Here is a 19,290-nt window from a genome sequence, read left to right as displayed (position 1 = left end):
GGTTTCAGATGAGTTGGGTAGGGTGCAGAAAAGCTGTCGTAAAGCTGAGGGATTGGTTTGCAGTGCAACAACACCAGAATGACACTTCTGTGATTATTTCTAAAAATTCCTTAAAAATTCACTGATAAGTCAAAGAAATTGACCATTTTGGGGTTTGAAAATAGCACAGAAATTACTTACAACACATTGTACTCACCTATAAACAATCCCTCTATTATGGAGAAAGAATAACCCAACTGAGATCTCAGCTGCATAGAACCTGTGTGAAGAGAAAAAGCCCAAGGATTTCTTATTACCTCGTGATTTGCCTCTGACAAAATATTTTGGACATGCATCACAGTAAAAAGTGATGACAGTAAAGTATAAAAACATACATTATAGGTAGAAGACATAACAGGCACCTTCCTTCCAATCGACTTTAACAGATAAATTTAACTTTGATGTCAAAAATTTGATGACAAAATAGGGCAGCTTTTTGTTTTTTAATTGAAAATTTGTTTCTAGACCAGAGAGAAGAAGGTGCAGCTGGAGCACAGCACTGCTGCTGCACCAATCAGACGTAGGTCATTATCTCTAATCACACACCAATGCCGAGTTCAGGATGCAGCTCAATTTACACTGCAATTCATATGGCATTAAATCATTTGCAGAAATAGCATTCCTTTATACAGGCTCTTAATGGATTAATTACGTAATTAAAATGACTGCAATATGAAATATAATTGTTGAATGCAGTAAAAGAATATATAATATTGATGGATGTTAGATGCCAGTTGCTGCAGATCTGCATAAATTATAGGGAAGAAGATAAGGACTATTTTTTAGGCTTAAAGCTTAAAGAAAATGAAAGGTTAGCTCTGAAACCAGAGCTGTTTGCAGACATGTGTGCTGCAATATGCTCCACAGGCACAAGTTGTCATAAAGCAGTATCGTTTCCAACAGGTGGTGGACATGGTACATGAGCTGGGAGCCAAGGATGTTCTGACACCATCATGCTCTTCTTTAGGGAGTTGCTGACATTTTGTTTTATATCTCAAAATTTATATCTAGAAGGCCTTTCCTTTAAGCAAGCCCTGATTACTTAAATCAAAATAAGAAATTATTTCCATGGGTTTCTTAAACAGAATTGGTTACGCTTGATTTGAAAGTTTCATTGGTAAATGATTCATGAAACACTAATAAATGATGATGAGATGTTATAAACATGACTAAAATGGCACTGATGTTCTGCCTGCTCACATTTAAATATGCTACATATCATTATCAGTTACTCACTGATACACCAGATGTACAATGACCCGAAAGGGACTATGTACATAAACAACTTCTCATCATTTCCTGACTTCTCACAGATAAAACTTCTATAAAATGTAGCATCATAGAACTTCTCATAAGCTGCACACTGAAATATCTTGTGTAAACTACAATTCAATGTCTCTTTCCCTATAATACTAATTCAGACTTAAAGCATAGGCTGATAGAGAAATTTAACTCTGTTACAGTATAAAAATAAGGTCAGTACGTGATTTAAATATACAAACATGGACACTCACACTGCTTGTGGCTCCTTAAATTTCCCTACTTGCTGAATGTGGTACATGAGATCCCCACCATTCACATACTCCATAACAAAATACAGGCGGTCCTAGGATAAAGTATTAAACATGCACATGAACACATCAGACAATAACAGATAAGCACCAATCAGGAATAAAGCTTTTAAGGTTATTGGGACTGGTTGTACATTCTGGTAAAATTGATACATTAGGAAATGGAAGTGGGATGTTTTGTAAAACCTGCAAGAGTCAATGACTGATGGGAGCTGCCTAGTTTTGCCAATGGTGACTCACGTTTATGTATTCCTTGCTTACATTGTTCCCATAATTACTCACACATAGTTTTGTCTGCTAAAAATAAATGTCAAAAAAAGCATTAAAGACGGTTAAAAATCTTTGTCTTCAGCCTATTTCTGATCCCTCCTAATACATTTAGGTATATATATACTACTGATGATTAAAAATAGGCAAGAAAAGAAGTCACAGCGTTTACAAAAGTATCTTGAATCTTCACCAGTGATACTAAATTCCTTTCTCACTTTATTTCAGCTAGAGAAAGACTGCAATAAAGTATTTTGGAGGATGATTTTTCTTGCAAAGTAAAAAATTTTAAAGCTCGTATCCAGGTATCTTAAGTGAAACATAACTACAACATATCTGAGTACTTATGTAGTATTTTCCCACTTAGTGACCTTAAGTGAGACTTAAGCCATATTGGTCTGTCCACCATTTTTCAGAGGACTAAAATTGACCTCTTCCACGTGCCTTTGGTAAGAACATGTTGATCACACCCTACAAGCATGCTCTCAGGGTGGATGAGTTTGGGTAACTGCATGGGATATCTTATCATTCACTGTTTCCTCTGTGCAGAAGCTATGATATATATGTTGGATGATAACACAGGTTATTGATCTGACATAATTCAGGATCACGTATTACGAAAAACATCACTGCTACAAGGAAGAGAGCTCACGTACAACTGTTTGGAAACAAGAGTGAAGCTGTGTTAGGAATGGTGGTTTATCCTGCAGTGCTAGCACTCGTTTTTCAACCATTGTACACTCAACATCATCATCCTGAATCACCACATCTTTTTTCAGTATTTTGATTGCATAGAGCTCCTCTGTATTCTTCCTGTCCGCCAACATCACCTGCACAAAAAGAAACAGGAGTGAAAATCTTCCTACCTGCCAATGGAGAAGGTGACTCACATGCTCAGTGAGCTGTATAGGTGGCAATCCAGCTTGCCCTTTCATTGGTACAGACCAACTTGATCAAAACACCAAAAATAACATAATTACTCACCCACTGCAATGAGCTGCATCAGTCATTTCAGACAAAACCTGAGCCAAAACCCCAAGGTGAATTGCAGACATATTGCCCCAGGGCTGAGAAGATGTTAAGTTCCAGGGGACTTCAGTAAAGGGCACATCACCATACAAATGGGTGTTAAACTAGCCAGAAAAATAGCAGTCCTTTCTTTCCACTAACACATTTCAAATATTAATACTATCCGTGATTCTTCCCTGATATTCAGCCCTACCAAAGCCGGTGACTTCCAGAAGTGGCAGTTACCTAGGGAGCAAAGTCAGAAAGGTAGACCTGATCTCCTTGAAACTGCTTAGAAGTGAGGATTTAACAGTTATTTTCTTACACCCTGCCCAAAAGTGTGAGGCTGTTCCCAATCTGTTTTTGAAAAAAAAAGTGCCCAATCATGACTGAAGCCTGCCAGTCCTTAAGGAATTGCCCCACTCTGCTCCTTCCGAAGTGCACTTCTGTTTGACTCTGGATTTTGCCTCTTAGAAGGAGAATGATTTATTTACTGTTCCTCAAGAGTAAAAAAATGGAGTGAACTGTTATTAACAATCTTACCTTTCCAAAGCTTCCTTTTCCAAGAACCATAAGAAAGTTGAAATCTGTCAGCTTCACCCTGTCCAGATTGTTGGATGGCACAGTTGAACTCCTGTCTTCTGACGGAGTAATGACTTTGTTACCAGCTGGCCCAAGTTTGGCTTTCTAAAGGACATACACACACATATATACACAAAAACGGGGAAGTGAGAAGAGCAGCCCATTTCCTCAGCAGAGTGGGTCACTGGGTGAGCACTAGGTTGGAGATGACCACATTGGAGATGGCATTCTTGGGAGAAAGGCTGCATAACAAAATCTGTGCAGACACGAGTTCAAAGATTCATTCCAACAATACTTTTCACGTTATTGAGAGAATTAAAGTGGAAATATGTGTTCATGTATAACCAGATAAAAGCAGATGAACTTATCTGGTTATTGAAGCAAAACCAAAGCAAAATTGAAAGCCAAAGAAAAGAAGTCACGTATATTCATGCCAAAAGCAGGCTTCTCTGGTGCTTTTGTTTCAAAATACAAAAAACGTTCTTCAAAAATACCATGCTATCATCTACATAGAGTACTCTAGATAAAAACAGTCTTTTCAACACATTCTCTTTTGAAATGTAGTTCTCAAAGACACTCTGCATAGCAAGAGTTAATAAATATTTAACATGCATTAAGAAAAATAACCTGCATCAAAAAAACAACATATGAGGATTAATGCAGATGAACATGGCCACTTTCAAACTAGCATTACAATCAACTTTGATTTTCAATCAAGCGTTGATCTGGAAAAGGGAGGGAGGGAAATATTACATACAAAGGTTCTGTCTTGGCTAGACAGTCTGGTTTGCAGAAGGTTGCAATGGTCTCAGTATTTTCACATGAGACACCACATAATTGCTGAAGTAAGTTTCATTTCAAATCTCAAAGTTAACAAAAGAGAAAAAAGTAAGATTCACCACAAGATAATACAGGCTACAACAAAATATCCCTCTTGTTCTCAAGCTTATCCCACACACCAGCAGAAGCAAAGCCAAGAAGGTTTAATAATAGCATAACTTTGGAATGTAAATGCTTTCCCCCAAGTAGCTAGTGAGTTGGCATAGTAAATAATCTCTAATGTGGTTAATTTATTTTATGCCATTGGCATATGCTCAACATCTAAGAATAATTACTTCTGTTACTACACCACAAAAGGACAGTACTTGCATATTATTGGTTTTACAGATAAAAAACCCAAAGTCTGGTAATCAAAGTGTATTCAGAGTCACACAGTAAGTCTTGGCCTTAAAGGCCTTAAAGGCTTGGCCTGGCGTATGACCTTGGCAGCTCAACTGGAAACTGGAAGATACCAACCTTCCGCTCCCCAGACATGTTTAGATGTCTGAAACAGGAAGGGATGCCTTGATTCGGCCACCAGCCCCCTCCTGACATGAGCATGACAAGGGGCCCTCCTGTAAACCAACCACACTGTGCTTACGAGGCCATAATTAGGTTTGTAACTGCAGAAAATCTTGTATCTGCCACATGGATACGAATTTTGGCATTTTTGGTATTTTTTTGTGTGTGTTTTGTTTGTAGTTTGTTTGTGAAAATACGGAATTCGTTCCACCACTGTGATGGCTTACTTGTAAGAAAGCAGCCCCTGGAGATGCCAAACAGGACCAGGGGCTGCAAAAGCCTTTAGCAAGGGCAAGTCTTGGGCACCAGCCTACGTTTCCAATCCTACAAAGCACTGCCCAATGGCAGCTCCTGCTGCTGGTGGAATCCAGTGGTACCATGGAGTACAGCCACTAACTGGGCCTTAAGACTTGTACAAGACTCAACCCCAAATTTGTGTATACCTTAAAATGTGGGGGTGTTGTTTCTACATGTAAGAAACAGTTTATGTATTTCAGATAGGAAACTACAAACCAAAACTGTTCTTAAAATAGAGTGACGGTGAGGAGCACAGTGTGTTGTAATTTGCATAAGTGAGATGTCAAACCACACACCATTTCTTTCACCACTACCTCTGCGTCCAGGATTGCTCATGATCAATAGCTTTACTACTAATTAGAAGGGAAGAAAATCTGTTTGAGACTTATGCTCTGTCAAGGCCAATTCAAGCACTGAAAGAAGGATAGATATTGGATAGAAGTATTTTCCAGAGCTCCACCGAATGCTGTTTCAACAACACTGACCATAGAGGAATAAAGAGACCGATGGCCTTTTTGCATAGGTAAAGTGTGCATAAGGAGAGCGATTAGTGACAGGGAGCTCTGGACACACAGCTGAGAGCAGGGCGTTGGGACCCAAGACACACACAGACCATGGCACCCAGGTGAGACCGCAGATCTTGTTTCCTACAGCTGACGCTGTGAAATGGTGTCCAGATCTTTCTGGATCTTGGACAGATGCACTGTTTCCTCTTCCAGTTCTGCTGGAACAGCCCAACACATGTATATTCTCAGATGTTTACCTAAAGTCAGTGTCTTGAACTGGAACAGGTTTTCTTGTAGTTGCATATGTCTAAAATAAAGGGAATGGTATGGAAAACAGATGGAAGAGGTACATCTGAAAGGAGAAGAGCTAACCAGAATCACAGCCTTCTGGTTGCTTTCTTAGAGGAAAATATATTTCATATGGAGCCATTCTAATAAAGTTATTTAAATGCTCCACGTTGTTTTGGGACTTCCTCATTTTTAGAGCATTACAAACATCACTATTCAAGCCACCATATGGACTACATACATTAGGGGATTTTACAATAGTGGGTGCTTGCTTAAATTTGTCCACAACCCCCTCTCAGTACGCTATAAACTGGTTTTGTCTGTGTAAAAAGTACAACATTGCACAACAAGGCCAGCTTGCAGCAAACAAACCCAGAAAACAGTACGGTAAAGATGAATTAGTCTGCACTGGTAGCAGAAGGGTTAATCTTAAAAGAAAACGAGACATGCACATCATCTTACTTCCTCCGGCTCGGACGCACCTTATCTCGGCCCGTTCTTTTACCCTGAAACCACAGGTGAGACACACTTTATGCATTTAGCCCAAATGCAGTTCTTCATGAAGTGTTGATGAAGTTACAGTGTGATACTTTGGAGAATCTCTTAGGACGTGTTTCAGAGAACATCTCACTTTCACAGTTAAAAAATGCTTGTTGTTTTCGGCTTTCTAAATCCTAAGTGTAAAAACTGTTCATGGGTTTGTCATACGAACATGTTCTTCCATAATCTAATGATTGTGAAACAAAGAAGTGGTTTAGGGGACAGCAACAGAACACCACCCCTTCCTTTCAGTCACAGCTGAGTTTGCAGTCCTGGTTCCAACCCTCCAGGTCACACCTCATGCACCATTTCAGAAGGGAAAACCCTGCACCATTTTCCTTGGCATGACCTGGAAGCCAACACAAGGCCTGGTGGCATGCAGGCCACTGAGGATGAGTTTCCCTGTTGCCATGGCAACCTGCTCCCAGCAGTCCCTGGATGCGCAATGGGAAGATGGACCAGGGGTAAATTCAAGAGGAGAAAGTGGTAAATGAAAAATATTTAACAAGACTGAATTTTAACAACAGTGCTGAATATTGCACGTGGGGAGGTATGAATGCATCCTGGGCATGCATCTTCTCCCCACGTTCCCTCTGCTGTGTACTGGTTCCACTGACACCTACTGGGAAAAGAAATGGAGCTCCCACGCACTGCTGAGAATGGGAAGTGGGAGATCCAGCAGCAGGGAGCAGCACTGCCTTCAGTTCCCTGCAAAAATCCTGCAGCTGTGATGGTCAGCAATGCGGCCAGGCTGCATCTGGGGTCCCAACTCTTAATATTGGTTGTATTCTCTTGCCAGAATTAAATCCCTTTGTTAAACTAATGAGATCTCTGCCTCAAAATGCAGCAAGGTTCCACCAGACCCAAAAACTCCTCAAATGTCTCTGTGTCCCATATCAGCCTTGCCCCCAGCTTTTCCCTGCCTAATTCTGCAGGTAACTCAATGGCATTGCAGGACTGCAGGTAACCACATCCCACCCCAAAGTGGCACAGCGTGGTGAGAAGCAGGCAGGGAGAGGCAGAACTCACACTGCAGGTGTGGAAAGGGGAAGCTGAAGTAGTTCCCCAGTGATCCACGGAAGGACAGAGCCCTGCTGGACTTCCCAGTCCGAACACCTAATGGCAGAGCCATTAGCAAGCCTTTAATGAAGAAAACACATGCAGTAAATTTTGAGTCACAATCTGCAGGGAAAAAACCTCCTCCTCAGCGACACATTCTCCATCATTGTGGCAGATTGTTTCTTACATTATTGCATTTCCAATTCCATGTAATTGTAGATGTTGTGAAGGACTATCCATTTCCTCGTGTATACGACTTAATTGTCAGGATGCTGATAACTCAAAATGAGGAGAGTTCATTTCTAATACTTCACCAGACTGTGTTTTAAGCTTAATTCCATAATGTAATGCAAGCTTATAATTCATTAGCAGAGAGCTTTGTAGCCATGGAAACAACACAGAGAGAAGTTCCAGCCCAGGCCTGGGCGATGCAGCAGCCCAGCAGCTCCCACCAGCGAGGGATGAAGAAAATGAAGGAAAATGCTAAAATAGTTAATGAATAAAGAAAAGAAAGAAAAATCATGATATTCCCATTGTTAGTAAGAAAGCACAAAGGCAAACAGAATGGTCATGAAAATATAAATGGAGAGGGTGATAACTCCTGAGAGTTAAATATGGACTGCTTCACATCTTTGGTTTACTTTTCCCCTCACCTCTTCTTCCTCTTACATTTGTGTCATATTTACCCTCTTGGTTATTAACAGTACTTTTATTTAAACGAACTGCCTGAAAAAAAATGCTTGTGCCATATGGAAAAAGGATTAAAAATGCCTTTCTGATGAGAGCCTGACCAGAAGCACAGGAAGCACCGCTGGAGCCCATCCAGATGCAGCACTGCTCTGCTCATCACAGAGCAGTAATGCAATCCCACGAAGAATTCTGGGTGATTGCTAAAACGGGGTAACACTGCCAGGTTAGCACTTACAGACACGATATGTGCAATATGAGGACTGACTGCCTGCCTCCCAGCAGAGGCGCTCCGCTGCCATCCCATGTTCTGCACTGACCCCTCGTGGCTCCTGACTCAGAGCAGCTCTGTGCTCTGCAGTGTGTTCTGCTGATGTCTTATTGGCAATAGGAGAATCCTAAAGGACAACACAAGACCTCAGTGTGCCACACAGCATCTCAAAAGTGCTGCTGATCTGGGGGGCTTAGAGCCACGTACCCTACTGATACATGATAGTGGCAATAAAAATAATTTTAAATAATAAAAATAAAATAAAATAATAATAATAAAATAATAAATAATAAAAAAATAAATAAAAATAATTTCACTGGGTTTCTAGTTAATACTGGCATAGTGAATCCCTAAGTGTCCAAAAAAGAAAGGCTCTTTTGATACACATTCCCACAGATTTTTTAATTTTGCAAAGTACTGCCAATTCTCAACCATAATAATAAAAACCCACATAGGGTGTAGAATTTGCTTTAAGCATAAAACCCACTTGGACAAAAAGCAAAGTGCTGCTCAGCGTCAGCACTCACACGCATGAAATGAAGGCACTTTCTGCATGATGTGAAAACACAAGAAGCTGCTTTTGCTCCATCAGAACATCTTCAATGGGCTTTGCAACACACTGTCACTGAGAATTGACCATCCACCACCTGTTCTGCCATCCCTGTGCATTCGTGTGTTCTACCTGCAATTACAGCTAAATACCCTATTGCAAAAAAAGTATATATTTAAACACTACCTACAAACTGCTTTGATTATTGTTTAAAATACATTTAAACAGAACCTTGAGGCTTCCCTGCATTAAACAATTTCCATCAATGAAACCAAAATGTGATTTTCTTTCTGAAGAAGAGGAGGTGTAAAGGACTGAGGAGGAGTACTCAGAGACACCAGCTAAAGGATGGAGGGTAAGGAAACAACGACCCACTGCCTGACAGATGGCATCATCACTGCACTAGGAAATACCTGGTATAGGCAAGTGACCTTATGCTTTGTTTTTCTTGTAAAATCGTGCTTTAATAATAAAAACAAGATTCAAAATCTGATTTTTAAATTAAGCATTTAAAACCCTGGGATCTAACATCCAAATCACCTCAGATCAACCGCAGGTGTTGAGGTACTACCAAGTGACAACGGCTTCAGCAATCTTAGATTTGTGAAGCAGGAGCTTCACTTTGTAATTTAAATTGTAATCTGACCGATGTATGAGACTGAAGTGTGATTTGGGTCAGTAATAAAGCAAGAAAATTCATCAGAGATCACATGCAAGGTAAAAGTTCAGACGCACACGGTCAATGCTGGCACATTTTGTTTCGTGAGATGGAGGTTAGTGAAGGAAGAAAGAGAGGAAGTGAATGTGTGGGTTAGTATTTGGGTATTGGATCCTTTGTGCACGTGGGTTATATCCCTGAGGATACAGTATACAAACAGATGTAACAGATGAAACAGATGTAATACATTAGCTCACAATATATGCATGCTACATATCCCACACATCCATGTTTTTAAACATCCAGTGAACATGAGAACTATTTGATCCATGGAAGTTAGAATTCCACAAGTGTATTTCAAATTAAAGATGCACCATTTCCCATCTTCCACGAGAAGGTGCCATTGGTTTAGCAGCGAGAGCACTGAGCTCCACAGAGCCCCTGGTGTGCATACATCCAGCCGACCTGGGGGTGCTTTGTGGCAGTTTATGGAAGATGCAGTCTTCACATTTATTTATTTTTTTTTTAATTTAGAAAAGCTTAAATTGGGAAACTAAAGCTTAAATTGGGAAACAAGTGCATCCTTATAACACAGTGAGAATGAAATTGAATTTAATCAGCTCGGGACATTTGTAGACAGTGTTTTGTGAAGAGAAAGATGCAGAACACTGAAGAGCTACCTTGAAGCAGCGGACATGTACATGGCAGTCCTGAAAGAGACAGGAAAGGGAGAAAACTGCTGTGTTAGCACAGGGCTGGTGAAGCGGAGCAATATCAGCCTTCATAGCAGATGGACACGATCAGGACGCAGCAGTGAGAAGTTAGATGGGCACACCTGTCTGCACAGAAACTGCAGTAGAGAAACCACAGCACCATTTGCTCCAGCACAGCCAGGCACATCCATGTGCTCCATGTATGAGGCATTCCCAATGGCCTCAAACCACTGAAAGGCACCAAGGCAAATGTGTATGGGGATGTGTGAAGTCGGGGCTGCTGGCAGCACACACACAATGCAGGCAGGTGACAGCACAAAAAAGCTTTGAATTTTCTGCCTTGTTTTGAGCATCTAAAATATACGGATCCCCATAACCAGTGTGGCTTGCTATGAACTTGCTTCATCTTCAATCACAACACATACACCAAGAAACCCCTCACAGAGAAACCAGTGCCTCCCAGGAACTGGGACTGATGGATGTCACCCGGTTCAGAACTGTTGCATTCTCTCCTTTCAGAGATGGTGAGTGGATGGGAAACCTCCAGTTAACTGCATATGGGAATTCCCCATGCCAAGTGACAGTACAGAACAGATGGAGTCATCTCACAGCGTTTCTATACTGCTGCAAACTACTCTCTAATGATTAAATGTGCACAATTTAAAAATAGGAATGGGTGCCACAGACAAAAAAAAAAAAAAAAGCAGCTCCTCTTTTTATAGCCATGAAGAGCGTGGATTGATGTGCCAGTGAAATGTTGGCTGGCCACAATTTCAGTGCACTTAGTGTCTGTTTCCTGAAAAGTAAATTCAATCTTTTCTTTTGCAGTTTGGAGAGTCAGCAGCAATATTATTTCTCTTTTCCCTTTGCTGAACTGCCTGAAGTTACAGCTATTGCCTCAATAGGAGATGTGTACAAACTACGTGTGGGTATAGCAGAGACCAACTTCTTATTTACTGCAGAAAACAAAAGCATGAAGTGACTGCAGTACAACAGCTGTGGGGCAAAAGCACAGGCATCCCCAAAGGCTGGGGAGAAATATCCCCTTCTCAGACCTTACAGGGAAGTGTGCACAGACCAGAAATTAGCTCACCAATTAGCAAAACTTCAAGTTCCCTTACATAGGTTTTTTTTTTTGTTGTTGTTGTTTGGTTTGATTTTTCTTTAATAAATAAATGAAAACATCACATTTAATTGGGAAACTCACTGGGTCTGAGGATCATGCACAGCCCACAGCTCTGAACACATACTGTGCCAGTCCCTGCTCCTGAATAAAGGAGAGGAAGAAAATGCCCTTTTGACATCAGGCTGTGGTGAACATCAGAAAAATGCCAGAGTAATGCAGAAAGTGATTGTCTCCTCCTTAATAGCAGGGCAGCCAGAAGCTGCCTGAAAAAAAGAAACCGAAAGGGAGTGCGAGAGATCTAAGAAACACAGAGCTTGCAGTGAAGCAAGCTGAACTGATTTACTGATGGTGCTCAGGAAGGGAACAACAAATACATGAGTCTTTAGCACTGGACTCCAGACAACATCGAAAACAATCAGAAGGCTTTAATTGCACTTCAAAATCTGCAGTCATGTTGCCAAACGGTGTTTAACCTCGGCTGTTATCTTGGCACAGATAAGATGGGCTGTGTGGTCATCAGTTCAAGCCTGTATACTTACACTCCCCCAGAAATTACCAGAGAAGGCTGGGCAAACAAAAGGCTGCCCTGCACACTGCAGGAGGCCAGCACACAGCTCTGGCAGCACTGGAGGAGGGCTGGGTATTCACAGCCAAGCCCAATGGTTGTGCTGTTCCTCTAATTAAAATGGTAAGACGTTCAAAGAGACATTTCCTTAAGCATCGTAATAACAGTTATGTTTAGAAGTGCTGAGATGTCACCCAAATGTCACCACTGATGGTACGTTTCCAGCTTTCAGGTACAACATCTACCCTCGTCTGAACTGTTTCCTCTCTCATTGTGTCTCAGCCTCCTCAGTCTGCAGAAGAGCAGCACAGCTGTAGCCTGTGGGCAGTGCTCCTCACCAACCCCAGCACACAGCAGCGCCTGTAATGACAATCTGAGACCAGCACTGACAGCATAGGTTGCCCAGCCCCATGGCAGCAAAACAGCAATGGGACAGTGCTTCTGGGTGACCCATCCAGCACTCGGGTCAATCCCAGAGAAGGCAGACTGGGTATTTCTCCTCTGAGAGAGCAGCGATGCACTGGCACACATTGCCCAGATTATTGAGGAGTCACCATCCCTGGAGGTGTTCCAGAACCACAGGGATGTGGCACCGATGGACGTGGTTGGTGGGCACAGCGGGGATGAGCTGGGGTTGGGCTTGGGGATCTCAGAGGTCTTTTCCAACCTTAAACGATTCTGTGATTCTAAAGCATAAAAGCAGCATAAGCACTGTCCCTCAGTACCCTGCTGACCCTTGTGGGACACAAGGCTTTATGGCACTGGCTCACTGTGAGGCAAAATTTTCCCCTATATTCAGCACTCGTGAGGCCGCACCTCGAGTACTGTGTCCAGTTTTGGGCCCCTCACTGCAAGAAAGATATTGAGGCCCTGGAACGTGTTCAAAGAAGGGCAACGAAGCTGGTGAGGGGTCTGGAACACAGGCCATATGAGGAGAGGCTGAAGGAGCTGGGAATGTTCAGCCTGGAGAAGAGGAGGCTCAGGGGAGACCTTATTGCTCTCTATAACTTCCTGAAGGGAGGTTGTAGTGAGCTGGGGGTCGGCCTCTTCTCTCGTGTCATTAGGGATAGGACCAGGGGGAATGGTTTCAAGCTACGCCAGGGGAAATTCAGGCTGGACATGAGGAAGTATTACTTTTCAGAAAGGGTGGTCAGGCACTGGAATGGACTGCCCAGGGAGGTGGTGGAATCACCGAGCCTGGGGGTGTTCAAGGAAAGACTGGATGTTGCGTTGAGGGACATGGTTTAGTAGGAGCTATTGGGAATAGGTGAACGGTTGGACTGGGTGATCTTTTAGGTCTTTTCCAACCTTAGTGATTCTATGATTCTATGATTCTATGAAAAAGCACTCCCTGCTTTTCCCCACATCAACGGGTTGGTAGCCCAAGGAGTGGGAATGCCTTGTTCTATGGCAACCCCTCACACAGCTACACTGGTGGGAATGGTGAGAGCAAAGGAAAACATCCATCATCTTATGAATGTGCAAAAATAGGGCCCTTATGTACCCTCCCCAGAGCTGCTCTAAACGAGGGCTCTGGGAGAACTGAGCTCCCCGTTGCAACAAGCTGCCTGAATGCCACCAATCACCAGAGCTGACTGCTCACATCACTTAATACACCTACACTTGGGAGACATATCCACGTGTGAGGATAATAGCTACCCGGTCCTTTTTTAATTAAAAAATGAATATTGATATGAACTGCAGCAGCTGCTTTATTTTTAATAACATTTTCCGTGATGGTGCTGCATAAAGAAGAGGACAGACAGAATAATTAACCAGCACATTAAGCCACTATTTTTCTATTATTCTTCTAAGGTTATGCTGAAGTATCTAGAAGTGCTAAATTAAGCAGCAAATTACAGGAAACGGGGCTGGAGAAAACAAAAATAACTTCCTACAATTCAAGTTTAGAATTTGCTCCTTTCTTTTCCTCGAATAAAAAACGTATTGCTGCTCGAATTGCAACTGGGTGCTAGAATGACAACAACGTGTCACTGGGTGCTTTCGTTTGGACAGCAATACACAGTAACAGGAAAGAAGTACACAACAACTAGTAGATACTGCAGTGAAAAGCCCTGCTCGTTTGGGTTCATGCAGCCACCTGGGACCATCGCGAGTTGCCGTGGCAACCTCAGCCCGAACAATTATGGAGCAGCCACAATTATCCTCAATGTGCCTGCTGAGAACCCAGTTCAGCCTGGAGATGGCCACCAATAGTGCCATTCTGGGGAGAAAATCCACACCCAAAGTCTAAAGCCCATTGAAAAGCAGTGACAGATTTCACCCTGCCTCCCCTTCCTACAGCAGAATATTTTTGTCTCTAAGTATTAATAATGATGTATCATCTGTAGATCACTAAACTGGATCACAGTGCAAAGGGAACGGGGAGTTGATTCATAACTTTTAGTGATAGGTGAGATCCAAAAATAAGTCTGTTATTTAAAAAACAGAAAAAACTGCACCTTTGCATAGCATACCTCAACCTCAACATACTGTACTGCTTCATCTGGACAATATGTAGATAGCATACAGAAAGGAAATCCTTGCAGTAATAACTGAAAACATGAGGTCACTGTATGATTCCATTAATGAAATCATTGTCTTCCTCAATTCTCCTTTTCTGAACTTGGTCTCATTTGCTCAGCAGAACCAAGAGCTAAGGGCTATTTATCAGCTGCTTTAGACCTGGTAGGATGGGCCACACAGAAACTCCTTTTCTTTCCCTTTCAATTACAAAAGTAAGTGAATGGAATGCTTTGAGCATTTTTCTTACTATTCTTATTGGTATTACTGTTAATCTTGTATAGCTATTTCATGGTAGATTTGCACAGAATAAACGACTCCATATCAGGAGGTCAGGGAGGAAGCAGACCAATGTGTGCCTACAGCAGGGCTGTTAAAGTGGGTTCAGAAGGGCGTGATGGGATTGTGTCAACAGCCCAATCTTAAGGTTCTCCATTACTCATTTGAAATATTTTGTATTAAGAATGAGGTACTTCCACAGAAACTGTTGTGATTTTGTACTCAAAACTACATCAGTGTCATTTGGCTATCAATCACACTGCCTCATGCTGAACAGTGGACCAAGCACTGCAAATGGGGACTTGGATTAGCAAGCATTCTGAAACGACTCTTCTCTCTGAACTGGTAAATATGAAGATAGCTCTGTGTGACCTCTCTTGATCTATGGGTATTTTTCATCTTCCTGCCAACACCCAGCAATATGGCTGCCAAGAGCTTTCCTGCAAAGGTTCAGAACTGATTTCAGAGGAAATGCCACGAGATCACAAACAGAACTTCTCAGTGCCATCTACTTGTTCCTTAGCATAGGGTACTTAAAATAAAGTGACGATGTAAGCCAAGATAATTTCTCAATGATAAGAAAAATAATGTAGAAGAGCCAGCACCACTTATGCACCGTATCAGAATAGCTAGTAAGTGAAATACCACCATTCAGACATCCGGGCTGTTACTTTTTAAAAGCTATGACAGTAATTCCCCCTGAAACCAACTGAGAGCATTACTAGGGGGGTGCTGCTCACAGCAACAGACTTTGAGAAAGCAGTCAAACTAAAATGCTTTCACTATGCAATACCACGTCATGTAGCCTTGGCCCAGCTATAACTACAATTTTGTTGAGCTACAGATATTCACAAACAGCAGCATTAGGGTTAAAACCTGCTTATTATGCAGCTCTAGCATGGAGAAAGACACCGTGTTTGCTGCAAACCCATTCCCTTTCCCTGATTAATGCAGACCACTAAAATGTCCTCAACCTTGCTGCCTTCAGAACAGAGAAAGCCTCAAATGCACAGTGCTGGAACTGGACTAATTAGACCATGAGACAGACTAATTATTTCTGAGACAGAGCTGACCCCATGTGAAGCTGCTGTTTCTGGGAGCCAGGCTGGCAGTTTTGCACGTTGCAATCTCTCGGTTTCTACACCAGTTCTCTGCAGAACGTAGATCAACCCTGACTATTCATGCTGCAACCAATGTGTGCATAGAAGGCTCAAGTGAAAAAATAAAAGACTGTAAATACAATATGCAAACACAACACAAATAATAACTGACATTTCACAACAGAAATCTTTAGTGACTCATCTTCATGCTATTCCTGTCCCAAGAAAAAAATAGGTAATTTTATACCTCTACCACTAAAATCCACGTCCACCCTGTTCCAGGCTCTGTATAATGCACAGAGCCATAGAAGTGGTGAAACAAATTACTTTTGAAGTTATTCTTTCTAAGGAGGGTCAGAGGTAAATATGATTTTGAATAGAAAATGACCTAAAAATAAAATCACACCGGTCAGATCACAACTGTAATGAAAGGAAAATGAAATGGAGGTTAAAGTACTTCTCAAATGTAAAGCAAAAATCATAGTTCATGCTGCAGACGAAAGTATGTTAGCTGATCCAAATGTGTTCAGAAGAAATTGAAGCACCTTTTCTTTGATTTTCTTGAAAGCTGAACAAGTGCCGTTTTTCCTCACTCTCTTGGGTTAACCCATCTTTATAACAACAATGTAGAATTCTGCCTGATGGTGAACATAAAAAATGGCCATTTCAGGTTGAAAGCAACAGGCTTAAGCGTTTGTTTAAGCACAAAAGGTACATGAATTACTTTCTGGATAAACTGCTAGGCTAAAGTTGGAAATGTCTGACTAGAAACAAAAGAAATCACTATTAACCGGAATTTTAAACTTAATTACTGGAATATTTAAATTCATAATGGCATATTCAGCAGATCAGATCAGCTGAATCAAGTACAACCATCAGCAAAACACTGCCATCCTCAAAACATGCCCTTCTTCTCCTTGGGTTGAATGGACAGCAAATATTTTGCAGTGGTATTACTGCAGATGTCAGAAGAGCCAGGTTATGTCTGTTACTTAGGAAACAACTCCTTTGCATGGCACAGTGAGGCCATGCTTGTGGCCAACCAACCACTCCACTGTGTGTGGCAAAGGGCAGGAGGACAACCATAACAGAGGAGCAGAACAGCCAGATTGATGCTGCAATACTGCTGAAATAATCCCCTCAGTGCAACCTTCAGGAAACCCAAAGGTCACACTGCTGACACAAGCAACAGAAGCTAGATTCTATGACGCTAATAACATTAAAACTGTTAACATTTTGGGTGTTGGGTTTTTTTTTGTTTGTTTTTTTAAGGTTAAAAAATAAATGCAATACAGAGGTAGCTTTAATCCTCACCTCAAACTTCTGCCGCAGCTCTGCATTTCCATCTTCATCAGCATCTGGAATTGGAACATTATAATATTCGCCTTCTTCTTGATTCAGCAGCTTGTACCTGTGGAACATTTGAGAGAAAAAAAGGGTGTTTTTGTACTTCTGCTCCTTTCAGATATAAAATCTGAGTTACGTCTGTTTGTGTCTGGTTTGTATCAATGCCACTTGTATGTAAAGAACAACATTCTGAGTTCTAAAGGAGATACAGAAACAGAATATATTTCAAATAAAATTGTATCTTTAATGGCAAACCATGTGTCAAAGGAAGACAAGGACTTCATCCCAATCATCTTGCAACATGGTGTAAGAAATCAACCCTGAAAAGACTCCAGTGCTTTTATAGCCCTAAATCATCCCCTCCAACAAGTCATACTCTCTGAGTAGGTCTGGTAGTTGAGTTCTGGTTGAGGTCTGGTCTTGAGTTCTACCCGTGGTTTGGCACGTAATAAAATGGCATTATATAAAACCTATTCAGATGTACTTTACCTTGCTATACATAGCTGATATGCTTCATAATGAGTATATCATATTTGAGATAAAAATAAAATGTGTATCACAAGGCCATGAGTTTGCAGCAACTCCTGGTTCCAGCAGAAGCTTCATGAACATAACAAAAGGAAAGCTTCCTTTAATTATCCTCCTTTGCTATCTATAGCCCATGTTTCCCACTTTTAGTTGTATTTCCAGTGAATAAGAGATACAGTAATCAGGCTGCAGAAAAATACTATTTTAAAACTCTTTTCAGAAACTCTTACCATCCACTGGCTGGCATTTTCATGAGCTCTGACACTCCAAATGAAAGAGAGCCCATGAAATCATTCCTGGTTGTTCGATCCCAGTCCCAGACTTCTACAGAGAGCCGTCGGTCTTTGTCTGTAGGTTTTAATTTACTGAAAAGGAGAGAAATAGCATTCTGAATGCAAAACTCAAATAGATGATTCAACACATAAGAAATTACATTAAAAGGGGTTAAACTTACAATGTGAATGACTCATTCCAGTGTGGATTCAGGGTAGAACGGAAGGTTTTTGTTTTTTGTTTACTTTCATTCTTGGGATCTGGGATAAGTTTCAGTTTAACATAAGGATCTGAAAGCCCATTTGGATCCATGGGAATGAGGTTTTTTGCTTCTCGCACTGTCAATATAAAACAAATGGCTGATTTGCATGGGGTTAAAAATCACTGTTAACAATATAGTAACAAGTCAAACCAAATCGAAAGAAGTACGTTGAAAGGTAACACAAATAAGATGAAAAACTTGTGTGGTCAGACTTGGCATGGAAGAAAATAGTAAAGTAAGGTTGCACTTGATGGTATTTGTAAGGCTGGTAGAGAGAAGTGACAGGAGATGAGAGCCAGCCTAAATGGAATGAAGCAGCTCCTGGGCAGCTCTTTCCTGAAATGGAATGATTAAACATCCGAGCTCATCTCTATACATTTCTAAGCAGGGAGCATTTCTGTTTGCTTTATTTACTCATCAATCTTAGGTTCCACAACTATCAGATGAATGCTATAAGGCTGATAGTTGGATCAGAACAGATTTCCAAGAAGGGCTGCTTTATACAACATGTTATTGGTACTAAACTTCCCTTGGATTCACTGCTCGTTAGCTGTCAGCTGGAATCACTGTGAGAGTTGTCACGAGATGGCACCCAAAGTAAAAGCAGGGGAAGACGAGTTTAACTTTGCCTTCACAAAAATGGTATTTTTATATACAATTTTCATATTTATCTATTTTCACAATGGCAGAAGAGAGCACAAAGTGAGTTCATAGCCCTCATGATGCTACTGATGCCCAGAGACAAGGATGGCCAGCAACCTGCCTGTGGGACATTCCCCACGTGGCCACTTCTCTGTGCAGAACAAGGAGCAGAGGCAATGGTGGGCCTTTATCAATGGCTCAGCAGCGTTTGGGGCTCTGGCTGAGGTTGCTGCCACAGCTGTGGGGCTTCGCAGGGCAGCTCAGAAGT

The 19,290-nt window shown here is 41.5% G+C and overlaps 1 protein-coding gene across 2 annotated transcripts in view; it reads right to left on the bottom strand.

Moving 5' to 3' along the window:
- The window catches only part of PRKCA (protein kinase C alpha), a 113,915-nt gene that overhangs the window by 15,149 nt on the left and 79,476 nt on the right, over positions 1 to 19,290 (bottom strand). Inside the window, exons 6-13 of one of the 2 annotated variants that reach the window (XM_048965510.1) lie at positions 18,300 to 18,456; positions 18,076 to 18,210; positions 17,285 to 17,381; positions 6,382 to 6,405; positions 3,429 to 3,572; positions 2,534 to 2,707; positions 1,554 to 1,645; positions 197 to 259 (exon numbers count right to left, since the gene is read on the bottom strand). In XM_048965510.1, coding sequence (XP_048821467.1) covers positions 197 to 259; positions 1,554 to 1,645; positions 2,534 to 2,707; positions 3,429 to 3,572; positions 6,382 to 6,405; positions 17,285 to 17,381; positions 18,076 to 18,210; positions 18,300 to 18,456 — 886 coding nt within the window. The remainder of the gene's footprint in view (positions 1 to 196; positions 260 to 1,553; positions 1,646 to 2,533; positions 2,708 to 3,428; positions 3,573 to 6,381; positions 6,406 to 17,284; positions 17,382 to 18,075; positions 18,211 to 18,299; positions 18,457 to 19,290) is intronic. The other variant, XM_048965512.1, reaches the window with a different exon arrangement.

This window comes from Lagopus muta, chromosome 18 (assembly GCF_023343835.1).
Source record: "Lagopus muta isolate bLagMut1 chromosome 18, bLagMut1 primary, whole genome shotgun sequence".
NCBI classification, from domain to species: domain Eukaryota; kingdom Metazoa; phylum Chordata; class Aves; order Galliformes; family Phasianidae; genus Lagopus; species Lagopus muta.
The sequence above is the reverse complement of the archived record's forward strand: the minus strand, read 5'-3'. Positions and strand labels throughout refer to the sequence as shown.